This window comes from Myotis nattereri (assembly GCF_964212035.1).
Source record: "Myotis nattereri genome assembly, chromosome: 11".
Lineage (NCBI taxonomy): Eukaryota > Metazoa > Chordata > Mammalia > Chiroptera > Vespertilionidae > Myotis > Myotis nattereri.
In genome coordinates this window covers 46,174,289-46,188,017 of record NC_138086.1, presented here as the reverse complement: position 1 = coordinate 46,188,017, position 13,729 = coordinate 46,174,289, and the positions used below count along the sequence as shown (strand labels likewise).

Genomic DNA, 13,729 nt, shown 5'->3' with positions numbered 1-13,729 from the left:
GTGACCAGAAGAGTGGCTGCCTCTGGCCTGGGGATGGAAGGATTGTCTGGAAAACGGTATGACTGAATTTTCCGGGGTGCTGGGAATGTTCTAATTCTTGATTAGAGTGGTGATTACAAAGGTATACATAGTTATGAAAAATTCTTGAAACTACACTAAAGATATATGATGAGCCTTTTATTAAATGTAATGTGGACCTCGACTGAAAAGTGTCTGTATGTATAGCCGTATAAATGTAAATACACATATACTTAAATTTCTAATCTAATGAAAGGGTATATTATCATGAGCCTCGGCCCCATGAATTTCACACTTTCTCCCTGCCTTTGAAATACGTGGACTTCATGCTTTCAAAGGTAGATTCAGTCTTCAGGGCGAGGCTACAAGCTGGAACCTGATTAATTACTTCCCTCTACGTTGTCCATTTCCCATCACTGACACAGAATGCCCCATGTGGTCACTCCCGCTGGACGCCAGAGAAAGTTGGGGAGACAGGTTCAACTTGGCGGGGAATTCCTCTCCCAGCACACACCCTCCAGTGCCAGGATCACCGCCTGCGGGCGTGAATCAGCCTCCCTGCCGGGCTCCCCACAGGCACGCCCCGCCCCGTCCGGGGTCGGGAGGACACTCACCCCTACATAAAGCCCACACCCACCGCCCCGCACACAGGCCTCCGAGCCGCACGCTGCGCGCCCTCCTCCTGCCGGGCACTCTGGGGATCCTCCGCCCGCGGGCTCCACGAACCTGGACACCATGGACCCTCTTTGGACCCTCGGGCTGTGGCTTCTGCCCCTGCTCCTGATGGGAACGGCTGCTCAGGATCCCCTAGGTATCGCCCCATCCAGGACCCCCTCATCCCTCTGGCTTCCTCCGGGCCCAGCTGCCGTGGCAAGGGTGCCCCCCTCCGGCTCGCTCCCCTACTTTGCCCAGGTGCCAGCCGCCCCAGTGTGTACTTTCTCTCTCTGCAGAGGCCCTCTGCGCCGGGGAAACCTCTCCTCCCCGGGAAAGTGGCTGATCTTCCCTCTCCCGGGCTCTCTGTCCCTCCCGTAGGAAACAACGCGGAGATCTGCCTCCTGCCCCCGGAGGTGGGGCCCTGCCGCGCCCGGATCCCCAGTTTTTACTACAGCAGGTACACTCAGAGCTGCCGCCAGTTCATGTACGGGGGCTGCGAGGGCAACGCCAACAACTTCGAAACCCGGGAGGCCTGCGAGGAAGCTTGCTGGAGGATAGAGAGTAAGTTGCGGGCATGCACAGCCAGCAGGAGCAGCGAGCTCTCCAGGTCCCATTGTCTGAGGGTGAGCCCGAACTCTCTCCAAGACGGAGCAGGGCCCGCTGCTTTGAAGTCATCACAAGTTTGCGACGCGCTGTCTGTCTCCTCATTGGCATGGATCATAATTCCGTGCCTGCGCAGACGCAGGGCAAGATGCCACCTTAGGGCAAAATAATGCCAGGGTGCAATGTATGAGGTGCAGCCTGCGTGCTTTTCTGGATTTGTCATTAATTCTACGCCTGCAGTTTCTACGCCTCCTTGAGAACACCATTTCCTCCTGTCAATTACCCATCGATCTGAAATACATTTAGTGGGTTCTATTATTTAACTGTGATTTAGCTAATGATAACCTTGCTTTTGTCTCCTCATAGCCAAACATGTCTGTGTGAGCATAAAAGGATATAGTGGAGGTTCAAGATACTGTTTCCTATTTTGATTATGTTTATTCTTCCTGTGAAGGCCTGTTAACAGAACATGGGGCTTTTCCGTTCAATGAATGGAGTCAGGGGAAGTGCATATTCCTGTGGATAACTTATTTAACTTCGTGTGTTCTCTGAGAGAACGGTCTTCCTATTGAATTGGGAAGATCACAGCTCAGTCAGGTCTGCAGACACTTAGGTTAAAAAAACAAAAAAGCTAAATAGCTGCTTCCTAGAATGGACAGCCTTTGGGGGATTTACTATCCCAGCACTAAATATGATGTCATTCCCCCACCCAGTTGTTTCTGAAAATAGAGTAAAATTTGGAAAGTAATACTGAGGAGACTAATTTTTGAACTGCTTTTTGTCCTTTTCTTAGAAGTTCCCAAAATCTGCCGTTTGGAAGTCAGCGAGGGGCATTGTGGGGAGTCCCGAGGGGACTACTTCTTCAATCTGAGTTCCATGACATGTGAAAAATTCACGTCTGGTGGGTGCCACCGAAGTGGGAACCAGTTCCCGGATGAAGCTACTTGCAGGGACTTCTGTGTACCAAGGAAACGTAAATAAGATTTTTATGGTGTTTCTATTTCATTTCTTTATTAAGACTTTAGGGTGAAAAACTCAATTCAATGTGAAATTCACATGGTTTGCGTTGTGGCAATTTCATATATAATATCAGTCTTCACACTATTGCCCTCTGAGGGAGTATTATTATTGCCATTTTACCTATAAGAGTACAAGCTGGGAGAAGTTAATAACTTGCCACATTCTCAGGCCTGCAAAGCAACAAAGCCATGATTCAAGTTTGTGCTTCCTCCTCTGCATTGTTTCTTTAAAACTATTTCTCATCTCTTTGATTTACACATAAAATTACAGTAAGTATTCATTAATGCATGCCATGACCTCAGGTTTGCATGGACTCAATTGTATGCACAAAATAGTAGAATGTATACAGACTTAAGATGGTGAAACTTGAAAATTTCTTTCTAAAGTTTTTGGTTACATTTCTGTATCCTTTAGAAATTGCAAATTGTGGAGCATAAAGAGATCTCTATCCCTCTTTCCTCTCCTCCCCATTTCTTATCTACAGTCCCCTACGCCCACACACAGTCCCTTAAATAATGGGTTACTCTGGCAGCATTTAATATTTGTAGAGAGAGACAATACAGGCATTTTCCTGAAGCACAACAGAGATACATACATGTTGATAAATAAATTCAACCACGGAAAATTTGCGTTGGCAGAGACTTTGATAAATCTCTATAGTTATAATACTGTGTTGAATATGCAAACGCTTGAATTAATGAGGAGATGGTTGTTGCTGATGTTTTCTTAAATTGTCTGTGTAAATGTAAATGTTTTAGTGGCTACCTGGGAATTAGATACATGTATTCATGATTAATAATGGAAGGAGTACTGATAAACACATTGAAAATAAAACTACCAACACGAGAAAGTTTACAAAACATGTCATATATTATCATTTGATATGCATCCCATTTTTACCTGATCATATCTGTTTTTGGGGTTTCATTTCTTTACACAATCAAATGATATAAGGACATAGCTTCAGAAGAAATGCTGTTCAGTTTATCAAAAGATAGAATTAACAAAATACACCATGTAAAGCTTTCTTGAATTTTGAGGCACACTTTTTAAATGATTTAAAATGGTATCTTGGATTCAGCATGAAGCTTCCATGGGATTATATTTTCTCCAGTAACTTTAGTAACCACCACAGCTTATTAATTCCGGTATCACTGTATTTCTAATTGTATTGTCTTTTGCATAAAGGTCCGTCATATTGCTACAGTCCAAGAGATGAGGGACTATGCTCTGCTAACGTGACTCGCTATCACTTTAATCCCCGACACAATGCCTGCCAGGCCTTCACCTATACTGGCTGTGGAGGGAATGACAATAACTTTGTTAGCATGAAGGACTGCAAACGTGTTTGCATGAAAGGTAGTGAATTTTTCTTACTCAGTTTTTAAACCAACTTTATAAATAATTCATAAGCAAAATTATATTTTATGTATCTATTTTACTAATAGCATATTGCCATTTCCAGACTACGTCTACATAAATGGCATGTTAGTACTGACCGGTTTTGTGAAAATGCTTATTCTGGCTAGCTAAGAATGTGTTTTAAAGTTATAATGCTATTGCCGAAACCGGTTTGGCTCAGTGGATAGAGCATCGGCCTGCGGACTGAAAGGTCCCAGGTTCGATTCAGGTCAAGGGCATGTACCTGGGTTGCGGGCACTTCCCCAGTGGGGGATGTGCAGGAGGCAGCTGATCGATGTTTCTCTCTCATCGATGTTTCTAACTATCTCTCTCCCTTCCTCTCTGTAAAAAATCAATAAAATATATTTTTTTTAAAAAAGTTATAATGCTATTAACTGAGTGGACAGTACTACTGACTTTGTAATCACTAAAAATAAGATGAGGTCGGTTTGTAAACATATTGGAAATGGCGGTTTATAGTGGTCCTACAGCCCGATGTGATGTTGATTTTTTTTTGTTGTTGTTGACTTTAGCCTTGAGGAAGAAAATAAGTAAGAAGACGCCAAGGTTTTTCTTTCCTGATAGAAGACTGAAACTTCAGAAGAAGTGATATTAACTGTTGTTTTTTTAATGTCATCTGATGAATGCAATTATTGCCTTATATCTGAAGAATAATATGGTAACATGAGTAAATGAATAATTAGTGATTTATTTACCAGTTTTTATTGATCAAAGTTACTGTTTAAAAACTTTGTCCATTTTTATACATAACTAGCTGCTACTCAAATGTGAAACTGTTATTTTTATATTTACCATATAACTATTTTTTATGAGGTTGAAGTCTTGCTCTGCATAAGAAAGCAAATATAACTCACCCAGTTTTGGCGGTTGCTTTTTTGATATTAGACGATGACTGCGACTGAAAAACAAAGACAACATAATCATGTTCTTTTAATACATATGAACATAAGAAGGACCAGTAAATACATTTTCTTTTACATTTAAAAGTTGGATTATATTTTAGGTCCCAGGTGACAAACTTGCATATTTACCTATAGCTTAAGAAGTATTACAAGTGCTATTATTTAGACACTGCTAACTTACTTCCATTTCTGTGGTATCATTTACAAAATAATAAAATAAATTTTTGACCGAATTAAAGAGCTTGGAAATTTATTAAAATCAGAAATATTCTCAAGGGAAAAAATTCTCTCTTTGTCTCCCCTTATCTATCTATGCATCAATCTATCCATCCATCCCCACTTGCAGGTTTGTGTTTGTGTATACATATTGATAGATGGCTTTTAATAGTTTTCCTGTTATTACATTATTTCCTAAGACTTAATGGATTGGAGACCACTGAAGTTAAAATTGTTTGACTGTTCAAGGCATTTATTTACATTACACCAGAGACTATGCATGAATTTAATAATTTAAATTCCCACTAATAAATTATTCTTGATAAATCTGATCATTCCAGTTAAACAGTTTTCTCTTTATCAATAATAAATAGATTTTTTTAGTTCCTACATTTTCTTGGCAATATTAATATGTTTAAAAGTATGAACTTGATGTAGCAAAATTATAAATGCATTTGCCCTTTGTTTAAGCAATCCTTCTTTTAAAAATCAATTCCAGCCTTGGACAGTGTTCTGAGTGGTTAGAGCATTGGCCTTTGCACTGAAGGGTCACGGGTTAGTCGGCCGTGGGCAAACTACGGCCCGTGGGCCGGATCTGGCCCGTTTGAAATGAATAAAACTAAAAAAAGAACAAGACCGTACCCTTTTATGTAATGATGTTTACTTTGAATTTATATTAGTTCACACAAACACTCCATCCATGCTTTTGTTCCGGCCCTCCGGTCCAGTTTAAGAACCCATTGTGGCCCTCGAGTCAAAAAGTTTGCCCACCCCTGGGTTAGATCCTGGTCAAGGACACAACGTATCTGGGTTGCAGGTTGATCCCTGACTCTAGTCAGGGCCCTTGCAGGAGGCAACCAATCAATGTGTCTGTCTCACATCCATATTTCTCTCTTCCTTTCTATCTCTCACATCCCTCCCTCCACTCTCTCTCTTAAAAAAAAAAAAAAAGGAAAAAATATCCTCAAGTAAGGATTAACAACAACAACACAATCTATCCTAAAGGTATTGTGATAAAAATATAAAATGGTATCTGCCTGAGGACATTCATTAATGCATTTTTGGGGATAACTGAAAACTGGAAACAAACCAGATGCTTATAAAACAGGGGATTGGTTGAAGAAATGATGGATGAGAAATGAGCAAAATATCTATATAGATATCATTTGATCCTCAGAATACATTAAGAAAAACAGGGTTGAGAACAATATGTATAAACACACAAATCACAGAAGATATAAAGATAATAAAAGTGGTTGTCTCTGGGGGAGGGAGGATACAGGATTAGATAGATAAGGAGATAAAATGTATGTGAATAGCCCTGGCTGGTTTGGCTCAATGGACTGAGCATTGCCCCATGGACTGAAGGGTCCCAGGTTAGATTCCAGTCAAGGGCACGTACCTTGGGAGGCAGATTCAGCGACGGCCCTGATCCAGAGGCACAGTCGAATGTGGATGAGGAGGGCATGGCTGCATCCATCTCAGAGATGTCTTCCTCTTTCTTTGTCACTGTCTCCACTTCACAGAGGTCTTCCACTTTCATGGTCTCAGAGACGATCTCACAGATGTCTTCCTTCTTCTTTGTCACCGTCTCCACTTCACAGAGGTCTTCCACTTTCATGGTCTCAGAGACGATCTCACAGACGGTTTTCTTCTTTGTCACTGTCTCCACCTCACAGAGATCTTCCACTTTCATCTCTGTCTCCACCTCACAGAGATCTTCCACTTTCATCTCTGTCTCCATCTCACAGAGATCTTCCACTTTCATCTCTGTCTCCATCTCACAGATGCTTTTCTCTTTCTTTGTAGCCATGTCCGTCTCACAGATGTTTCTCCCACTCTCTAAAAATCAATGGAGAAATATCCTTGGGTGAGGATTAACAACAACAAGAACAAAATGTATGTGAATGTACACAGCTATATAGTTTTGATCATAGACCATGCAAATATTTTACATAATTAAAACCCCAAATTAAAATAAAAAAGAATAAAAGGCATTCCCTATAAAATTGGAAACAAACCAGTTAATGAACCCAAATGAACACCAAATAGTAGTATAATGACACAAAGGATATATAATTCTTTTCAGTGACTTTTAAACCCAGTATTTTGATTATATATCTTTTGGGGAATACACTCATAAGGTTCAGGTAAATTCTGAAGAAATTTGAAAATGCATTTAGCAAACATCATTATTAGTAATATTGATATTGTTATTTTAAAGCTATTGTATATAGAATACTATGCTATACTATATTTTCTGTTAGAAAATATATTTACATTTCTTTAGAAGTCACAATTTTCAGTGTTAAGAGAAAAAGATATATAAGTATAAAATTAAGAAATTAAGGGAAAAACCATCAACTTTTAAATAGAAATTACAAATATTAGTATGAATTCAAATTTTTCCCCCAAAAAAATGTTTTTCCACTCTTCCACTGAAAAGTCCTTGAAGGAATGACAGCCCAGTAGCAGTAAATGCACCTACTATCCAGCTTGTGGTCTCTAAATATCATTTTTCACTAAAAGGAACTAGGGCCAGGGCTCTAGGAGAACCTGCTAAGTCCAGGTCTAGAACGGAGAATAATATGTAAGGTGAATCTGGGCAACCTTATTCCAGAAAGCAAGGAAGCTACCAAGGACTACTAAATCATGTCACACACACACAGAAAAAAACAAACAACAGGAGAGTAACTAAAATGCGACAATCTGAGCATCAAAACAAATAGCCACCACAACATATAAGTATTTAAATATGAATATAAAATTAGTTCATAAGTACACACACACTTCGTTGGTCATTTTTGGAGATTTCTAGGACATTCTCATTGCATTGAAAAATGATGAATAAACAGAAAAAAATAAAGCATTTATCCTTCTCTTTTTTTATCCTTTAAAAGCTGTACCAAAAGGAAACTAAATAGTGTATGAAAGAATGTTACTCATAAAAGAATCTATAATACATGTATTAAAGTGTTATAATATACCCCCAATGAACGTATGCATCTGGGCAACAATCATCCATGAATGTGGAAACCATGGCTGGCAGGTTGATGAAGAACAATATTATGGAGGAATCAGAAGAATGCCTCTGAACCCATAAATAATTATAACATCACTAACAGTGTGCCAATAGGCAGTACTGGCTACCTAATGTGAGGTAATATGAAGTGCACACCCCTTCCCATGAAGTAATCCTATAGAAAGAGATAAAAAAAAACAACTGAACCTGAAGTTAATTAAGCTTCTAGATCTTACTATCATATTGTCCGATTATAGGGGACTTTTGGGAATAAAGGCGCAAGTTAGAAGAAACCACAAAAAGTCCATCAGCCAAATTCACAATGTTGGACACTCGATAGGACAAAGAGCTCAGCTTCTCTAACAAACCAATGAAATTTTAAAGAGGAGGAGGAGGAGGAGGAGGAGGAGGAGGAGGAGGAGGAGGAGGAGGAGGCAGTGCTTTTAGAGATAAAAGCAGATGCCATTAAAGGAATTTTAGTTGAATTATGACTATTTGTGGTGGTTTTTGAAAATGATCATGGCAGAAGGATCTTGTGTGTGCTCTGGGGTTGTCGGATGAGTGATACAGAGCCTTTGGGACTTGGGGGGTTCCCAGTGATACAGAGAAGCTTGATTGACACCGGCTTCCTAGAATCTCCCTGTACTCAGAGCCCTCCGCCGCAGCTCTCAGTTCGGCATGGGTAGGAAGGAGATGCTTTTGATACAACTATTCTAATACCCCAAACCTCTGCCATTTTATTTTAATGAAGATTATTTCATAAAGCTGTTGTAGGATGTTCTGCTATCTAAGGGAAATGCCTTTTTGCCACCATCAGCTTGGAGACAAGTCATTATTGTGGTTGCATCAGACAGCTTGATGAAAAGGAATGTCTCATTCACCAAAAGACAAAAAAGGAACAAGGTAGCTTTAAATAACACAGTCTTTTATTGAAAAAAAAAATTACTCTGGACTACCACTCATGCCTCCTTTATGCACACACATTGTCACATGTTCAACCATAGACTCTGCAATGGAGCCTTCAAGATTGCCTGGCTCACATACCTCCAAGAATAGATGCTATCTCCCCTAGCAGTCTCATGGACCTTTAGCTAACAATCTTCCCAGTGAGGGGGATGTCCCTAGGGAGTGTAGCACAAAAATCAACACCAGGATGTCTATTAGTCCTTCTTTGGGCTTCTTAGGAACTTATGGACTCCATCCAAGTAGCAGGAACTTGTCTTTACAAGTTTCATGTTTCTAGTAAAATATAGGTTTTGTGATATATATAAGGAAAAGTGCAGAGTTGTAGCTTTAAAATATTATTTGTCTATATATTCTGTTATAAACTTAGTGATGGAGGCAAGCAAATGTGGGAATCAGATTCATCCAAAATTATTTCTTCTCCCTTCATTCACCAGTTCAATTAGCTGCCAAGTGTATCGATTCAAGGCTATTTTAATCTTAGTTTAGGAAAATTATTCTCCCAAGTTTCCTTCCTATGTTTGCTCTATATCCAACCATACACATTGATGCCAGGGTAATAATTCTGAAAAAAAATTTTTATATGGTTATTTTTCTGTTTAAAACACTTTAGTGGCTTCCTATTGGATCTTCATGTTCCTGTCTAAGCCCCTAGTGTGTCATTTAAGACTTCTTACAAGTAGATCATGACATTCCTCTCTGGATTTATCTGTCTCATTTCGCTGTCACCTGTAACCTACAATTCGGTTACACTAAATTATGTTTAGTTTCCAAAGCATGTTATACCACCTGATTGTTCAAATGATGTGCCTGAGAACCATCTGAGGAGCCAGGGACATTTGCAGCTCCTATTGCCCCATGCCCACAGGTTTGATTTAGTCGGTTTGAGTTGGTACTCAAATATGTACATTAGGAAGAATGGCTACAGATGATTAGGATGTACACTAGCATCGCACTTTGAGGACAACTATTTTATGCCTTAGCATAAGGTATGTGTGTTTTTTTTTGGTTGCCTTTTCATCACTACCACCCTAAACAGTGACTTCCCATGACTGCCACCTCTGGTCCTACAACTTCCATGTCTCTTCTCCATCCCAATTCCCCCCAGTAGGCTTCGATGCAGTTGGGGTAAAACTGTCTTTTTCTCAGGGTAACATTCTAGTTCACCAATTGTAGGATCCCACTACACACTCCTGTTTTTTGGATAGTCTTCACATTATTTCCTCAGTTACATGTAAATTGAAATGTATGTGTTTCTTTTTAGTTTTGCCCAAGATGCAAGTATGGGTAGTTTTATTCTAGCTCATTATTCTGTGCAGTCTTTGGAGGGTATGTGAAGAGATTACTATTTAAGTATCCGAATTACCTAAATTTGAAATCCATTATGTTAAAATAATATTTTAAGTTTTAAAAACCATAGATCAAATTTTCTTTTAACTTTCTTTGATCTTATATTCGTATTTCATAATGCATGCAGAATAAAAATTATATGTTGACACTACCTTCAGAGCCTATGCTCCTTAACCCAAGGATGCATTTTTAACCTATGTTACCTAGTACTTGATGCAAATAGAATCTTTAGCAAAGACAAAAATTGCTAGAGATTTTTAGTTGAGTCTAGCTGTTCCCCCTAAAACTAAAATAGAGTTTAATCTTTTGCTTAGATGATTCTTTTGATATTGGGTACTGAAGAGGTCTATCCACTGTTCTTAGCCATTCTCTCCTGGAAATTTTTCGTCTGAATCACAGCACTATAACTCTCATGATAAGTTGATATTCTACATTCTGTTTTAAAGTAGGATCCCACTACACACTCCTGTTTTTTGGATAATCTTCACATTATTTCCTCAGTTACATGTTAATCTTTTTTGGTAATTTTTACTTGTAAAATACTTTTTTTTTTTTTCACTCAGAGAATTTGGCTATACATTTTAGGAATATATTCTCAGTGTTTTATTTTTACTTTTATTTTTAAAATAAAACATCACTTTTATTGACAAGTTATAGCACAACGGACTTCACAGAACAACAGAAATAAGACAGTCTCAAGACATGGAGTGTAACATTGCAGCAAACAGATTAATTCTCTTCATCCTCATCCCCTCCCTCAGTACTATCAGCTCCAACTTCCTCATAATCCTTCTCAAGGGCAGCCATGTCCTCACGGGCCTCACAAAACTCTCCTTCCTCCATGCCCTCACCCACGTACCAGTGGACAAAGGCACGCTTGGCATACATCAGGTCAAACTTGTGGTCCAGGCGAGCCCAGGCCTCAGCAACAGCTGTAGTGTTGCTCAGCATGCACACAGCTCGCTGTACTCTGGCCAGGTCTCCACCAGGTACCACAGTGGGAGGCTGGTAATTAATGCCAACTTTGAAGCCAGTGGGGCACCAGTCCACAAACTGGATGGTACGTTTGGTCTTGATGGTGGCAATGGCAGCATTGATATCTTTGGGGACCACGTCACCACGGTAAAATAGGCAGCAAGCCATGTATTTACCATAGCGAGGGTTACATTTCAACATCTGGTTAGCTGGCTCAAAACACGCATGGGTGAGCTCTGCTACAGTTAGCTGTTCATGGTAGGCTTTCTCAGCAGAGATGACAGGGGCATATGTGGCCAGAGGGAAGTGGATGCGGGGGTAGGGCACCAGGTTGGTCTGGAATTCAATCAGATCGACATTCAGGGCTCCATCAAACCTGAGAGAAGCAGTGATGGAGGACACAATCTGGCTAATAAGGCGGTTAAGGTTAGTGTAGGTTGGGTGCTCAATATTGAGATTTCTAAGACAGATGTCGTAGATAGCCTCATTGTCAACCATGAAAACACAGTCAGAGTGCTCCAGGGTGGCATGGGTGGTGAAGATGGAGTTGTAGGGCTCAACCACAGATGTGGAGACCTGGGGGGCTGGGTAAATGGAGAACTGCAGCTTGGACTTCTTGCCATAATCGGCAGAGAGATGTTTTATCAGCAGGGAGGTGAACCCAGAACCAGTTCCCCCACCAAAGCTGTGGAAGACCAAGAAGCCCTGAAGACCTGTGCACTGGTCGGCTACTTTCCGAATTTGGTCCAGGACGAGGTCGATGATCTCCCTGCCAATGGTATAGTGTCCACGGGCATAGTTATTGGCAGCATCTTCCTTGCCTGTGATGAGCTGCTCAGGGTGGAAGAGCTGGTGGTAGGTACCAGAACGAACTTCATCAATAACTGTGGGCTCCAGGTCTACAAACACTGCCCTAGGCACATGCTTGCCAGCGCCTGTCTCACTGAAGAAGGTGTTGAAGGAGTTATCTCCCATCCCAATCATCTTGTCACTTGGCATATGGCCATCAGGCTGGATGCCATGTTCCAGGCAGTAGAGCTCCCAGCAGGCACTGCCAACCTGGACACCAGCCTGGCCAATATGAATGGAGATGCACTCACGCATAACTGAGACTTTTAGGGCTCCGTGGGCCTGGAGGCGGCGAGGGGATGGTAACAAGGACCTCTCACTGGCAGACTACTAAGGAGTCCGGGGGAGAAGTCTCTCAGTCTTTTTCTATTTCTTGAATATATTGCAGCTAGTTGAATGATGGAATATCATCAGTTTAATTATTACCTGCTAAAAAGAAACTTTTGTTTCAAATATAGTCTACAATTTAAGTGAACAAAACAAAGCTATTTATAACTTTTTAACAAATATTCCTGCCTAAAATAAAATGTGGTAGATATTATTTTCTAAATCAAACTTTTGTATGCAAATGTAATTTCTTAAAACTAATAATCAAGGTTAGCCTAATCTCAAGGTTCAGTGTTATTATGCTTCAAGGACATAATTACCTTTAAAATCAGGCTATTTCTAAATTATTAAATCAATAGTCCTAAAATGTATTAAACATTTAACTACTAAAGCCAGGGATCTTCTTTAAAAAACAAACAAACAAACAAAAAAAACCCAACTGGTTATTTCTGGCCTTTCTTTTCTAAGGAGTTGTATTGATTTTTATAATGAAATCACAGTGCTTTATTTTTCTTTGAAAGTAATTTCTTCACTATTTGGGTACATTTATTCTTCAACTAGGTTTTAAAAACTGTTTTTTTAAGTTAAAAATAATCCCACCCCATTAATTGGATTTATATAACATATACACTTCCCATAGAATTATCATCTGTAAAGTAAAAAATTTATCAGGAACACAAAGAATACAGTAGGGTCATATTTCTATCTTCTTTATTTTATCAAATCATATGACCCCCCCCCCCAGCCGCCCCCCCTCCCCCCCCAGATCCTACCTTCAAGACTTGTGGAAGTCCTAGTACCAATCTATGATAGTAGAGTTGGTTAATTTCACTTGGATAGTTTAAGATCAGTGGGAACTGAGAGGCTTCTTCAGTTGCAAATGACAGATCTGGACATTCAACCTTAGACTCAGGGAGAAGCCTGCTCTCTGTCCATGTTCCCTACTTAAGCTTTTATGGAACAGGAAGCAATAGCAGCAATCATCTGCACCTCTGCTTCACTTCTCTGTGCTGTTATAAGGGTAATTTTTTCAGTGAGTTGTCCAAATCAACTGGTCCTTCAAAGGAAGATGGCTTACATGGGATTCATATTGTTTGCTAATGCTGGAGCCAGAGATACTCCTCAGCCAGGCAAAGCTGGGACTTAACTACTTGTATATAGCAAGTACATTCGTTACAAATCATAGCAGGCGAATAATAATTTAATTCTATATCTGCTTCTCACCACTTAGAATAAATGAATTACTAAAAGGGTGAATTACAAAAAAATAAATAAATGATCTAACAGTTGTATCAATATGGGCTTATCTATACATTCTAAAAAATAAACCTTATTTGAACATTAAAACTTTTAATATAGTGCTGAACTAACTTTGATAATTTTTAAAGAAATTGGCCTAAAATCTGTT

The 13,729-nt window shown here is 39.8% G+C and overlaps 2 protein-coding genes across 2 annotated transcripts; one reads left to right on the top strand and one right to left on the bottom strand.

Annotated features, from left to right (window-relative positions):
- The first annotated feature begins 673 nt into the window (after positions 1 to 673).
- TFPI2 (tissue factor pathway inhibitor 2) lies at positions 674 to 4,850 on the top strand. The gene is made up of 5 exons (XM_081102122.1): positions 674 to 829; positions 1,051 to 1,233; positions 2,069 to 2,248; positions 3,484 to 3,654; positions 4,230 to 4,850. The coding sequence occupies exons 1-5, from the start codon at positions 754 to 756 to the stop codon at positions 4,304 to 4,306; spliced, it is 687 nt and encodes a 228-aa protein (XP_080958248.1). The 5' UTR covers positions 674 to 753; the 3' UTR covers positions 4,307 to 4,850.
- Positions 4,851 to 10,899: 6,049 nt separating this feature from the next.
- Positions 10,900 to 12,249, bottom strand: LOC308526710 (tubulin alpha-1C chain-like; the record flags this gene model as incomplete). Its single annotated transcript, XM_081101901.1, has 1 exon — positions 10,900 to 12,249. The coding sequence occupies one exon, from the start codon at positions 12,247 to 12,249 to the stop codon at positions 10,900 to 10,902; it is 1,350 nt and encodes a 449-aa protein (XP_080958027.1).
- Between the last annotated feature and the right edge of the window lie 1,480 nt (positions 12,250 to 13,729).

Coding starts and splice junctions, on each gene's coding strand:
- TFPI2 (XM_081102122.1), top strand. CDS start 754: ATGGACCCTCTTTGGACCCTCGGGCTGTGGCTTCTGCCCCTGCTCCTG. Junction 830..1,050: donor GGCTGCTCAGGATCCCCTAG/GTATCGCCCCAT, acceptor TCCCTCCCGTAG/GAAACAACGCGGAGATCTGC. Junction 2,249..3,483: donor CTTCTGTGTACCAAGGAAAC/GTAAATAAGATT, acceptor TTTTGCATAAAG/GTCCGTCATATTGCTACAGT.